The sequence below is a fragment of the Pieris napi genome, chromosome 18, assembly GCF_905475465.1.
Source record: "Pieris napi chromosome 18, ilPieNapi1.2, whole genome shotgun sequence".
NCBI lineage: Eukaryota > Metazoa > Arthropoda > Insecta > Lepidoptera > Pieridae > Pieris > Pieris napi.
In genome coordinates this window covers 4,752,687-4,767,371 of record NC_062251.1, presented here as the reverse complement: position 1 = coordinate 4,767,371, position 14,685 = coordinate 4,752,687, and the positions used below count along the sequence as shown (strand labels likewise).

The 14,685-nt window shown below is 35.3% G+C and overlaps 2 protein-coding genes across 2 annotated transcripts; one reads left to right on the top strand and one right to left on the bottom strand.

Annotated features, from left to right (window-relative positions):
* The first annotated feature begins 491 nt into the window (after window positions 1-491).
* On the top strand, window positions 492-2,513 carry LOC125058393. The gene is made up of 2 exons (XM_047662474.1): window positions 492-1,038; window positions 1,957-2,513. The coding sequence occupies exons 1-2, from the start codon at window positions 697-699 to the stop codon at window positions 2,437-2,439; spliced, it is 825 nt and encodes a 274-aa protein (XP_047518430.1). The 5' UTR covers window positions 492-696; the 3' UTR covers window positions 2,440-2,513.
* LOC125058345 (protein ANTAGONIST OF LIKE HETEROCHROMATIN PROTEIN 1-like) lies at window positions 1,044-2,976 on the bottom strand. The gene is made up of 2 exons (XM_047662420.1): window positions 2,509-2,976; window positions 1,044-1,915 (listed from the first exon to the last, which is right to left on the bottom strand). The coding sequence occupies exons 1-2, from the start codon at window positions 2,974-2,976 to the stop codon at window positions 1,094-1,096; spliced, it is 1,290 nt and encodes a 429-aa protein (XP_047518376.1). The 3' UTR covers window positions 1,044-1,093.
* Between the last annotated feature and the right edge of the window lie 11,709 nt (window positions 2,977-14,685).

The following is a 14,685-nucleotide window of genomic DNA, read 5'->3' as shown; positions in this document are numbered from 1 at the left end:
CTGGAAAACGGCCGCAATAGATGGGTTTTTGGTAACTACAAAATGGCATGTGCCATACGCAAAAAATCGCAAAGTCAGAGTGTTTCGAAGCCAGCAATGTCCATTATATTTATTTGATTTTATTATATTTTTTGTTCGAATATATCTATATTAACTATGCATTTAGTTCACCTACACAAATCTAAATGAATTTCGCATAGATTCATGACTATAATGGGCGTATATAACGCACAATAACATAATTAAGGATATCTTGACTTCAACATGGACATTGTGGTTTTTGAAAATAATAGACACAATTTGTAGTGGTTATTTTGCTTATTTTTAAACCCGAGTAAAGGCTCCCTACTTGGGGGATCAAATCTCCCACCCAGGCGGGAGATATTAGCCGAATGTCACTTTGGTAAAATTTGTAAATTACTCGTAAACTATTAATGATGCATTAAACTTTCTTAGAAAAAAATATAGCTGGTTGCGCCGGATATTTTATAATAATGCCCCGTATTCATGGGAAACATTTGTTGAGCAACAAAGTTGAATCAACGTGTTGCGGAGTTGCTGTCAACATGTTGCTGGCAACACTGCGTGTTGCAGAGTTGACAGCATCATGTTGACAAGCTCTCGCCCGACAAGCGTAAACATCAGTTTAGCGACAATTGTTGACGTGTGTGGACGAGTTTGCAACAGTTTATAAACATGGCAGTAGTGTGGAGCAATGATAAAATAATGCAATTAATAGAATTATTTCAATCAAAACCATTATTATGGGATTGTTCTATAAAACAATACAAAGATAGAAACAAAAAGAACGATGCATTCGAAGAAATTTCTCAAGTCCTAAATATACCCAAAAAAGACGTAGAAACTAAAATACATGTACTGCGTACTCAATTTACTAGAGAGAAAAAAAAGATGTCGGCAAAAAAAACTACAGGCAGCGGCGCAATAGAAAAATGTAAATGGATTTATTACGAGCCATTGGAATTTTTGTTATGTGGTGCAACTACTTCTGGTGAAACGGATACTATGAATAAAACAGTAAGTTGTTTTTGTATATAATTGTTTTATACTATTGTCTGTAAAATTATTACAATTACGCTACATTATTTTGCCATGGAACTCTTCCCTCTGGAGTTATAAAGTAATCGGCAAACTGTTCTCTAATACAAAGAGCTGATTGTGATGCAGGCCTGCCCCGTCTTTGCAAATCAATCATAGGAAACGAACTTAGTTCCCTTCGCCAAGAACCTTCTAATAGGTTACCTTCAGAGTCTTCAAAATCAAAAGTTTGTGGAGGTGTATATATGGATCTGGAAACTGAGTTACGTCTTAAGAAGTTATGTAAATATACACAAGCAATTACCACGAGTTCACAATTGGCTGGTTTTAACGGAATAGGTTTAGTGAATACACGGAACACCACACATAAAATGCCAAAAACATTTTCTATAATCCTCCTAGCTCTTGATAGTCTGTAATTGAATATACGCTTTTTGTTCCCACGTTCATGAATGCCAGGATATGGTTTCATGATGTTCTCCGTTAGCGCGAAAGCACTGTCACCTACAATTACATACGGCATTTCTGTTCCGCCTTGTGTTATTGGTTCAGGCCGTGGCAGTTTAAGTGAGTTTTCTAACAATGCATTATAAAACGGTGTTTCTTGAAATATTCCACTGTCGGACGACCGACCCTTAGCTCCATAATTTGCGTAAATAAAGTTGTAATTGCCATCTGCAATTGCCATAAGTACCATGCTGAACTGATTTTTATAATTGTAGTATTCACTTCCAGAATTATTTGGCGCCACAATCATAACGTGTTTCCCATCAATGGCCCCAATGCAATGTGGAAAATTCCATCGTATTTCGAATTCACGACTTATTTGTTTCCATTCTTGTTCCGAACTTGGAACCTAAAAAATAAATAAATATATAATAAGATAATAATTTACAGGTAGATGAAAACAATGCACTTGAAAGTGGTATGGAGTCAGAGCCATCTCAATCACCAAGGCCGAATGCTACAACATCTACATCTTCGAGGAAAAGAAATAAGACAGATGAATCAAATGAAATATTAGAGGTTTTGAAAAGTGCTAAAAAAAAGATGGATGAAAGGGAGAAGAAGGATCCATTTGATATATATGGTGAATATATTGCTGCTGAATTAAGAAGTGTTAAAGATGACCAAGCCGTGACACAGGCAAAGTACCATATTAATAATATACTGTATGAATTAAAAATGGGACGATATAATACATATGGATATCAAACGGCATCTTCTCATCCATCATCAACACCAAATAATGTTCAGGAAACTGAAATAAGGGAAATTGAGAGACACGAAACAAATAGACTAGATGCATTACGAGACGAAACAGAAGATTCGGCTATACTAAACTTAGTTAACTATCTCAGTGATGAATCAACGCAATAGCATACACTGTTTTTTTTTTGTGTTTTTTAATTAATAAAATACTTGATTACACAAATAGTGTTCTTGTACCTTGACATATCCTGCTAGTGAGTTAATTAGTTCTTGACATACATCTGGTATAATTTTGCTAATCAATTGTTTTGATACTCTGAATGTGTATGAAAGAGAACTGTATGAATCTCCAGTTGCAAGATACCGTAATGTAATAGCCAGCCTCGTTTGAGGTGAAACTGGCTGACGAATATTTGTTTCCCTTTTGGCTATTGATGGACCAATCATTTCTAGAAGATGTTCGAAATCACTTTTCGACATTCTCGTAAAGTTACAAAATGATCCATCTGTCATTCTGAGGTCACTCATCAAATTTTCTCTTTGCAAAAGATAATTTCGAATCCACCATCTTTTTCTCTTTTTTTTATTAGAGATTCTATACATCTGATACAGAGAACACAACAACACTACCTCCTCGGGCAACATTTTAACGCAGACTGGCGTGTGGACAACCTGTATTGATTTAAACATAGTTGCTAGCAACATTCTCGCCGCTCACCAACAATGTTTAGCAACTGTTGCTAAACAAATGTTTACCATGAATACGGGGCTTAATGGTTGCTCAATATACCTATCCTAATAGTTCCTAGACGCATATCTCATCACCCACCTATTTTATGTCCCAATCCTATGAAGGTACTAGTTCCGGAACGGGCTATAGGTGGCGCGCACGACGATAAGTCTGCATTTGGAGACAAGGATTAATTAATTAGTTACAATTTGATGACCCGCGATATGGTTCGTTTTGTACGCCGCACGTTCGCACTGCTTTTTTTAAACTTTTAACTTTATTAGAATTCTCTGTATATTGTTTGATTATACTTTTGTGAAAGTGTTTGGTTCATTGGTGTAAAAGAAAGGAATCTGGCCACATGAAGAAGCCACGAGTAGAAGCCACGAGGTTGAAGGCACTGTGCTGACATCCTTTCATTCTTTTTTCAGATTTGTCCAAATATTGAGCATATTATAAAGAAAATACAGTCCACAATTATAAACAATTCATTATTTAGTTTAATGGGTATAAAGTTTATATATTAACAATCCGCGCCGCCAGTAGCTTAATAATGTTGCTTAAGATATAATTTATAAAAAATTGCTATTTGTAAGTATATAAACATTTATGAGCATTTCGCGGAAGGCGGGTAAACTCTCTCGGACTCCCCCTACTACAAACCGATACTGGTAAAGGTAAGAGAAAATTGATATCTACAAAAGGAAAGGGAAAAGGAAAAAAGACCAAAAAAGCATTTAAAGACAAGGAAAATAAATCTGACTACGACGAATGCTTCTGTCTAGTATGTTTAGAAACTTTTAACAACAGTCGACCAAATGAACAATGGATACAATTATCGAATGTATGTGAACCATGAGCGTGGGGGAGTGCTGCGGTATAATAGACTTCCACAAAATATAAAAAGTGCAGACAGCCTGGCAATATTAAATTTAGACTAAAAGACCATCTCTTGAGTGATCCCAGTTACCTGCGTAAATGAAAGTCCACCCAAGTTCTACTTCGCTAATTGATCCTTGAAGCTCTTCAATGACCCACGACGTGAAAAATTGTATCTTTAGTATATAAGTTCTCATGTAAGTGACTAGTCTGTTATGAGAATAAATGTCTTTAAACCTAATGTAAAATGTGGTCCCATGCGGATGGCGTGGACGATGATAAGAACCATGTGTGCCATAATTGCGAGTCTGAGTAGAAGAATAATACTGAATAGTTTGATTATAAAGAATGATTAACATAATAATATAGATTAGTGAAGGAATATAATGCGCATATGGGAGGAGTAGTACATGAGAATATTTAACCATCTTTTGGATCTAAGTATCATCAACGCATGGATTCTCTACAAGTACGCAGTCGAAAAAACACCCCAAAAAAAGAAATTATGGACCTAGGAAGTTTCCGGTCATAGCTAGCGGACACATTATGGAAATACTCCACACCTGTTCCAAGGGTCGTCCAAGTTCAAGTTCTAAGCCTCCTTCCAAAATAAGAAAAGGAAAACCATGTCAAGCTTTACCCTCATTGGATGTGATCCTCGATGGAGTGGGACATGAACAAATAAGAATGCCTGACAGACAAAGGTGTTCCCATCATGTAATTTGAAAACAGTTACTATCAAGTGCACCTGACAAGTCTACGTGCTTGAAGTGAATATTGATCGTTTACAGCGTTGACTTGACAAGTTCCGTCAAGTATCTACGGGCTGGACCATACTTGACAAAAATTTTGATTGACGGCACTTGTACCACCATGCGCTTGATGCGACTTGACAAGTTTTATTCATTTCCGGAACATCGAAGATGGCGGACGACGAACCGGACCGAGACGTGGCATTGGCGGCAAGCGCCGACCTAATTACCGAGCGTGATTTTGTGTTATTATTAATATCTCTCTACAGAGATTATCCTGCATTGTGGAAAATTAAAAGTAAGGAGTATGCGGATAAAAACAAAAGGTCGCTTGCTTTAACAAGCATAGTCAAAGCACTTCGAGTATATAAACCTGCTTACACCGAAGATTTATTGAAGAAAAAAATTAATGCTTTAAGAACCAACTTCAACAAAGAAAAAAAAAGATTGAACAAGCACAACGGTCTGGTACGTCTCCCGATGATGTACCAAAACCGTCACTCTCCTACTGGGTGGCCCAGAGAGAAATGCACTTTTGATTTCGCGCGCATTTCTAAACCACATGAGAGAGGGGCGCTGGAGCGGTAGCAATGCGTAGCGCGGACTTTGTAATTTTAGTCGCCATGAATCATTACAAGGGATTTTGCGCGCGTTTTGTGTCCGTGCATTTTATGAGAATGCTCAATCTAAAGCCGGGTCCAGACGAGTGTAACGTGTAATGTATTACACCTCGTAACGTTGGTCAGTTCCCACCTTTATGTAACACGAATTCTACGTGTGGACGGCACTACGAGCATTACATGTAACGCTCGCGCGGCGCTCGGGTTGATCCATCGGCTGTCGGTTTTTCTCGCGAACACAAAGACGCTCGCAGTGCTCGTTTGGACGGCGTTCGTGACGGTTGTGTCGTATGTACGTTCATGATGTGGAGTGACGAACAATCGCTTGAACTTATTAGTTTGTATCAAGAAAAACCTGTTATTTGGGATCCAAAAAACCCGCAATACTATAAAAAAAATCTGAAACACGATGCTTGGAGTGATATTGCTCATTCATTGGAAAGAGATGTAGAAGAATGCAAAAACAAAATGATTAGTTTGCTTACTTCACATCGAAGAGAAAAAGGCATGTTCGTAGCAACTGAGTGGAAACAGCTTTTGAAATATTTTCGCGTTCACAATTCGCTTTGAGTTCGTGTGCCGTCCACACTGTTGATGCTAAATTACACGTAATCTTACATTACACGTTACACTCGTCTGGACCCGGCTTTATGTGACTGTTCGGCGGCTTTATCGTGCTAAATTCGAATTGCGGCACATCAGTGAGTGTCCAAGCACTAATTTAATTAAACAATGGATCCAAAGATTTGAAAGAACAGGATCGACACAAAAAATGCGGCCTCGCGGTCGCCAAAGAGTTTCACGGACCGATGAAAACATTCAGCGAGTTCGGGAGTCTGTACGCGCTAATCCACGAATGTCGGAGCGCAAACGTTCGTCGACGTTGGGAGTCTCTAGATCGACATTGCAGTGAATTTTGCAGCTTGATAAGCTAAGATACAGCTAGTGCAGGAACTAAAGGCAAATGAAATACGGGATGAGTTCAACAATTTCAACAACATCCTGTTCTCTGATGAAGCCCATTTTTACCTGAATGGATTTGTAAATAAACAGAACTGTAGGTATTGGGCAGCAGAAAATCCTCGGTTGAAACATCAGAAGCCACTACACTCACCAAAGGTTACAGTTTGGGCCGCCATTGCCAAATGGGGAATCATCGGACCATTTTTCTTTGAGAACAACCGTGGCCAAGCGGTAACCGTCAATTCCAAACGCTATACTGCTATGTTGAGAAGTTTTTTGATTCCAAGGCCCCCAAGAATCCCCGATCTCACTCCAGCAGACTTCTTTTTGTGGGGCTACCTTAAGAGTAGAGAATAGAAAGAGGCGAAGGCTCTTGCTGCAAAAAAAGGCTTCAAATTCGTGTGGGTTCGCAACTGTTGCATTTTTTTACGCCGGAACGAGAAATCTCCTGTTATAACAATAAACTTCAGGCGCGACTTGGAAAAAATCTGTTAGTTATAATAAGTTCTAATAATAAGTGCTTATATTACTCAAAACAAATTAAATACTCTAATAATCCAACAACTCTGCAGCAATTGAAGCTGAACATTCGGCAAGAAATGGAATCCATTTCGAGGGAAACTCTAACGAAAGTTTTCCAAAATTTTGATGCCAGTTTTTTTTTTTTTTTTAAAGACAATTCACACCAATTGACCTAGTCCCATGCTAAGCTGGTGAAGCTTGTGTTATGGGTACTAGGCAACGGATATACATACATATTATAGATAGATATACATATAAATACATATTTAAACACCCAAGACCTAAGAACAACACCAAATGCTCATCACATCGATGTTCGCCTCAGCCGGGGATCGAACCCGGGACCCATGGATTCGCAGTCAGGGGTACTAACCACTAGACCAATGAGTCGTCTATGAAAGATTGGAAGAATGCTGTAACCGTCATGGACGTCATTTGGACAACGTAGTTTTTAAAAAGTAAATTTCATTTAATTATCTTTGAATTATAATAAACACATTTGTACTAAGGTATACAGTTTTTTTTTCCTTGAATTTTCAAAAGTGCATTTCTCTTTGGACCACCATGTACTACATTAGGTTACCAAAGAGTTCTAAAATTGAAATTCAAAAAAAAGTTTTCATTAGCAATGTTTCTAACTGGCCAGTGCTATACATTTTCAGTGATACCCACGTATATGAATCTTTCTTTCGATGAACACCATAAATAGGCTTTCGGGAAATTGCCAATGTCCCGAGATAAAATTTTATGAAAGGGAGAATATAAATATGCTTGATAAAGAAGTAGTAAACTTAGGATGAACCAAATTAAGGTAAACTATATTCTTTTTATAATTTCCACAAGTTGACACCAAGGATCACAGTAATATTTTTTTTTACTTTTTGTTTCAGGTAAGAAGAAACCAACTGTCTACCTGCATGGGAGTCAACGGCTGAGTCTTTACTGATTAAGTTTGAACATGCACAAAGAGAAAATCGTTAAGTTGCCTATCGCCTGTTTAGATACCCCACATTTTTCAACTCCACCTACATACAAAAACCTATTCAGTAAGAAAGCTGTACATCTTAGCGATCTGTTTAAAATATCACAAACTCCATGGACTCAAAGATGCGGACACATTTAAGAACATTATGTATTCCCGACGCTAAAACAAAGCCAACGTGGCCAAGGCTTAGGGCCCTTTCCTTTATTATAAAATTTCCCAATCTATAGATTCTGAGATAGTCAAAATATCCAGATAAAAACTCGCATATGACTTAATAATAACCCTAGCAAAAATTGGGACTCTGAGGTTTCAAAAATTAGCACAGCACACGCTTATACCAACTCTCAGCTCTACACTATCAAATACATGCGCATACCCAGACACTCACACATTCACGCATAATGTTTTTAGAATCTAATGTTGTGTCTGTGTCCATCAGAATCAGAATCTAACGTTCATTTTGTGCACTGATCTTCTTGAAGATTACCGAAATACAAATTTCCTGGAAAAGATGGATGTTGAAGACTTGAACTCAGGTGTCAAGAAAAAAGGAGGAAAAACAGATCAGTATACCGTAAAAAGTAAGTCCTAAAAGATCTTAGATTTTCTATTTTGAGGTTAACAAATTCATAACAATTTTTACTTGAAACGCTTTTCTTTTTGGTTTCAGGACCTACAAGGATACAGATCCACTCTGCTGCAACTTTAGAAAGCCCTGTTCTCACCAGGAGAAGAGCAAATTTATGTGCTAATCTATCAATATAGCCGATGTAATTGAGAACAGAAAACAACTTTACAAATTCAATGAAAAAGTTGACCAGGACAGATTTCTGACGAGATGTACAAGCCCTCATGAGCCTTTAACAGGGACAATCAACACCAGACCAACAAGAAGAAAACTTCAAATTAGCTGCAAATATTTCCTTAAGCGGGGAAAGATGGTGCAAGTATGCATGAGATTCTTTCTTAGTGCCTTCTCCATAGGGCAAAAGAGAATTAAGAACTTAAATAAAACAATAGCAGCAGGAGAAATACTAAAAGAAAAAAGAGGTGGGCAGAAAGTCTTTGAAAACTCAGAAGAAAATGAATAATCTGAGAAAGTTCCTAAAAGGATTTCCAGCATCTGATGTCACTACTCAAGAAATAAGTCAAAAAGGATTTATTTGAGTTCAGAGCTTAATAGCAAGAAACTGAGAAGTTTTTATAACATTGAATCTCCTCGGGAATTGAGAGTGTCTCGCACAATGTTCCATGAAATTTTCACAAAGGAATTTAATATCGGGTAAACAACCTGCATCTGATGCTTGCAATGTTTGTGGGATCATAAAATAAAATCTGAAAAAGATTCAACACAAACATTTATTACTGAAAAATGAGTGCACAAACTCAGAGCCAATGCATTCTATGCCCACATGAAAGCAGAGGTACCAAACAGTGATTGTGGGTAAGAAAACTGTGAATGCCTGGAGCCTGATTTAGGCGAACTAATAGTTTATTTATTTTTATTAATTACCAATAGAGCCTTTTTTCCTTTAGCCGAATCAAAAGGGATTATTTTCAAAACTGTCTCACCAAGAGTCTATTAATTTAGGGCCTGAACAACGGGGACTATTTCAGATTTAAAAAAAATTATATTTAATTTAAAAAATACCTTATTATTGTAAATACTGTTAAATATTAGTTGTACTATATTCTTAGGGCTGAGCTATTTTAATGAGGAAAAAATTAATACAGCTAAAGTTACAAGTTTTTGCTGTTTTCCCAAAAATTGCTTATGGTGACGTTAGGCCCTTAGGATACTTTTGTATGATTAGGTTGTAACAGGAAAACGACTTTTTCTCAAAAAACTGTTTTCAACATGTACCATGTACCACGGAAAAATAGTTATCTAGTTTCTCAGTCGGGGGCTCCCTAGCGTAAGACTAACGACAGATGAATTTTGTCACAACCTATTTGTCATGAATAAAGTTTTTCACTATTATTATTAGTTCACCAGAGAAATGTGAAATTTATTATTATATTAGGATTGTGAACCCTAAAAAGATACAAAAAAATAAATATTTGTATTTGATTTCTTTAAAGGATGGATTTAGAAGTCTGTCAGGCTTCTGTATCTACCCGAAACAAACACCTACAAACAAAAACCTATTCAATAAGAAAGCTATACATCTAAGCAATCTGTTTAAGATATCACAAACTCCATGGACTAACAGATGCGGGGACATCTAAGAACAGACATTTTGTATTCCCGACGCCAAAACGAAGCCAACATGGCCAACGCTTCTTTGCTTAGGGCCCTTTCACTTATTACAAAATTTCCCAATTTATGTATTTTGAGATAGTCAAAATATCCAGATACAAACTCACATCATACAAACTCAATCACATAATAATTACCCTAGCCGAAATTGGACTCTGAGGTTTCAAAAAGTAGCCTGAAACCACAGTTGCCTTTAATTACCATTCTGGAAAGACTTGACAAATACAATTCTCTAGAGATTCAATTGATCAAGACAGATCAGAAGAAAAAGTCACAAATTCTTATAACATATAGAGCAGTAACTCTAAGCATGGCTAATAAATGGCATAGAGAATTTGGGCTGTGTTTAGTCTTAAAATCCTTTGAATACATCTAGGAATGTTTTATTGTTCTCTTTGTATTAAGGCTATTCTGAAGCTTTAATAAGGACAAAAACTCTTAAATGCCAGTTAATATAATGTGGCATTGAAAACCCTTCATTATATAGGGACTGAAAAACTATTAACCTATGAATACAATTTCTTTCCAACACAAACCTTTGTACAAAACAATATTATAATGAAACCAAAGCTAAAACCTCAATATTTCTTACTAAAAACTATTATAACAACATTTATCACTTTTACAAAAACAATACTTAGAACGTATTAACTATTCTTTGATTCGTTTTTTGGAATAGGTTAGAGTTTTGTAAAATGTATCGATTAATTAATGGCGATTGCCGCGGGACGCTGGTATCAGCTATTAGCTGCCACTGTCATTATAATGTCACAGAGCTCGTAATTTAACAACGTCAAAGCCTAATCAGTTTATAACAGATAAAACTTGTGGTTTATTCGATTAGCCAATATATTTCAACAAATCAACTACTAGTAGTCCATAATAATATTGATTTCCATAGTCATTACAATAAAAAGTAATTTATAATTTTGGAGCAAAAGCTTCCATTGTCATTTTTATTTTATATCATCAAAGTCAAATTAGTTTTTAGTTAAATTGTTTGAAACCGTTAGTTGTTTGTGTTACCAATGGTGCTAGATCTATAAATTAACGTCTATTTATATTATATAAGAATATAATTGAATTATTTGAAAACTTTCGGATGGCAACACAACGTATTGAATGTCATTGAATTTCTTCGGTTAGTATGATTGTCTTGATACTTCATGCAATTACTCATTTTTATTTATTTTATATATTTTTCCGAAAAGTAAACAGGTATTATAGCCTAAACTTTGTTTTATTGATTTTTTGGATTCTGATTTTGATTATTCCGAATAAAGTTGTGTTTTATAATAAATATAGTTCTAGTTTTCCATGCAATGCTAGTCATTTTAAGTATCAATAGTAAAAGACTAAATACGTACCTATAGTATTTAATTTCATAGAAATAAAGTTAGTATCAATGTAAAAAATAATAAAATAAAATCAAGCAACTAGAATCTTCTTTGTATTTTGTTTGACGGTCAAAAGTGCCATTTTAGGTGGTCTAATTGAAATAAATGATTTGACTTTGTGTATATGTAGAAAATGGAAATAGAAAAATAGAAATTAGACGAATTTAAAATAGGCACTTATGACGTTACAAAGACTTACCATGACTATAATAACGGACCTCCCTTCTCCATTGAAGTACATACAAACTTCTTGAATTTAATTGTGTTTATTATTCAAAATATTTGCAACAATTATTGAAGTATTTATTTCCAACACACAAGCATACAGTATTTGCAATATCCTTTAAAATTTGGTCCCTGTGGCAGTCTACCTTTAATGCTAGCATAGCTGTATTGTGGGTCATTTGTACCAGTATGGCTGTTCTTCAGGGGTCTTATTACGCAATGAAAAATAGAAAAATTATGGTCATAGCGTTTGTACCGGCGGAAGGAAGGCAATGCTGCCAGCATTAAAGGTACACAGGGAACATACCTTTTGAATTGGTTTTAATTTTCTTTTTAATTATTATTTTTACATTTATAATTTTAAAATCTAAACAAAGTTTAAACAAGGGTTAAGTTTGTGTAGCAAAAGTACAATTATTAATTACGAGACTTCTGTCACTTTTCAAAAATGTCTTAGATTTTGACATACGAATGTCACTGTCATCTTATACTGTCAACTTATAAGATGAAATAGTGCCCCACGTTGGGCGCTTCTTTTTAAGGGCCTCATAGCCTAGCGGTCTTATTAAGTGGCAGCTAGGTGAGGGGTACCGGGTTCGATTCCCGGTTCGAGTGCAAGTTTTTAATTTAATTTAAATTTGTTCTCGGCCTTTGGGAGGGTTGTGCGGTACCGGGCGAGTGCTTAAACCATACATGGAGGACACGGTCGGCATGGAGGCAAGCACGAATTATAAAAATCTTATACTTGACGCTGGCTAATGCACAAACCGCGCCAGAGCCATAAAAAAATAAATAAAAAACAATTGAAAAAGGGAGTCATTAATTTTAATTACCCTGATTTCGTAATGTTTACACGAATGGGTATAATCTAATAAATTGTAAATTAATGTCATAGGTTAATGCTATCACTGTTGCTTAGCAGTGACTACTTTAAGGAAAACTATCGCTTTCCTTATATTATCATGTACTTCAATGGAAAACAAGTCACCGATATCATGACTCTCGAAGTGTCTTGGCTATCCAAGACACTACGATAAACACACTTCATAAGAACAATAATCTACTTTCTATTATAGGCCGGCAACGCACTCGCAAGCAAGGTATTGAAAGTGTCCATGGGCAGCGAAATCACATCAGGGGAACCTCCTGCACGTTTGCCCCTGTTCTATAAAAAACCTCGGATTTAATTAATACTCTACAGTAATATAGTTACATCAGAATAACAGTCGGTAGCGAATCCAACCCTATTAATTATTTCCTTGGTTTTTAATAATGAAAAATAGAGCAGTGTTGGCCTAGTGGCTTCAGCGTGCGACTCTCATACCTGAGGTCGTAGGTTCGATCCCCGGCTGTGCACTTTCTTGATGAAATGAATGACACCAATGAAATTTCTTTCTATGTGCGCATTTAACATTTGCTCGAACGGTGAAGGAAAACATCGTGAAGAAGACCGACATGTCTTAGACCTAAAAAGTCGACGGCGTGTGTCAGGCACTGGAGCCTGATCACCTACTTGCCTATTAGATTTAAAAAGGTTGTTGCGCCACTGTATTATTTTTATTTTTAATAATGAAACAGTAGCGTACACTTATAAAGAGGTAAGATTTGATTGTTTATTTGCATTGAATAGGCTTCATAACGCCTATCATGAAGCAATTTGTGCGTATACTTGTCGGTTCAAACTCAAACTCAAAATATCTTTATTCAAGTGGGTAACCAAGTACACTTTTGAATTGACAAATTAATTGTAAATTTACATTTACTATCAGTTCGCAAGTCAAGGGCGTAGAGCGGGTAAGAAGAACTGGCAAGAAACTTTCCGCCACTCTTTTTAATCGCCAAGTATTGAGTCATACAAATTGTTTGAACTGGAGCAAATCAATCCCAAGGATTAGGATCATTTAAGTATTCGTCAAATTTATAAAACGCTTTATTGATTAATTTCCGTTTAACGAGGGCTTTGAATTTATTTAGTGATAATACTCTAATTTCGCTTGGGAGTTTGTTGTTCAGATCGACGAGTGTATGCATAGAATGTTTAGCTTTTTAATAATAATATACTAACACTAGTCCGTAAGTTTATACTAACATAATGATGGATTATTTTATCTAAACAAATAAATAAATAATAATAACTACTGATGATTTGAACAATTCTTTCACTATTAGAGTCCTTCGTTATCCTTCTGATAACCATAGGCTATAGAATATTTTCCAAAAAGTGAGTTCTTTATAATGTTTAGCTTTTTAATAATAATATACTAACACTAGTCCGTAAGTTTATACTAACATAATGATGGATTATTTTATCTGAACAAATAAATAAATAATAATAATAACTACTGATGATTTGAACAATTCTTTCACTATTAGAATCCTTCGTTATCTTTCTGATAACCATAGGCAATAGGCAAATAGGAATATTTTCCAAAAAGTGAGTTCTTTATGAAATTACGACAGTGTATGAAAAAGACCTAAAATTATTCGCATTAATCGCGAATGCTGTGGAAACTATTGGTAGTTGAACGTCCATCCTTACGGAAAAATGACTACAAAGGAAAATAAAAATACAAAATTGAATTTTCCTAATCATTAGAAATGTGAATAAGCAATAACTAGATTACTCTAAGGGTAGGTATACACTATTTTTCTATAAGTAAGGTAAACATATCGAATAAAATACATTTGTATGAACCTAGCGTAGAAAATTAAAAAACAAAATTCACAAAATACAAGTATAATGATATAAAAATAATCTTTAAAGAAAATTACGTAACATAAGAAAATTAAAAATATACAAATAATAGTAACCAAAGTAAAAAAAAAAATAAATTTACATATGCATTGCTGATAATGTTGCCAGCCAGCAGTTTTAAATTTTAAAAAATGTGTGCGTCTCGGCTACCCCGACAGAAATGATAACTTGTCTTAGGTTAATACTTCAATTTTATATATTAATATGATAAAATAAGCAATGATGAGTGTAATTAATAAAAAAACTATATATTAGTGTTCTTTAATTACACTTTAAATGTGTATAGATGTTTTCATCTGCTTCATTCATCATATTTTTTATCATCA

Excerpts from the sequence above, each read along its gene's own strand:
- LOC125058393 (XM_047662474.1), top strand. The coding sequence starts at position 697 with ATGGCAGTAGTGTGGAGCAATGATAAAATAATGCAATTAATAGAATTA. Across the intron at positions 1,039-1,956 it reads CGGATACTATGAATAAAACA|GTAGATGAAAACAATGCACT; the intron begins GTAAGTTGTTTT and ends AATAATTTACAG.
- LOC125058345 (XM_047662420.1), bottom strand. The coding sequence starts at position 2,976 with ATGTTGCTAGCAACTATGTTTAAATCAATACAGGTTGTCCACACGCCA. Across the intron at positions 1,916-2,508 it reads CACTAGCAGGATATGTCAAG|GTTCCAAGTTCGGAACAAGA; the intron begins GTACAAGAACAC and ends TTTATTTTTTAG.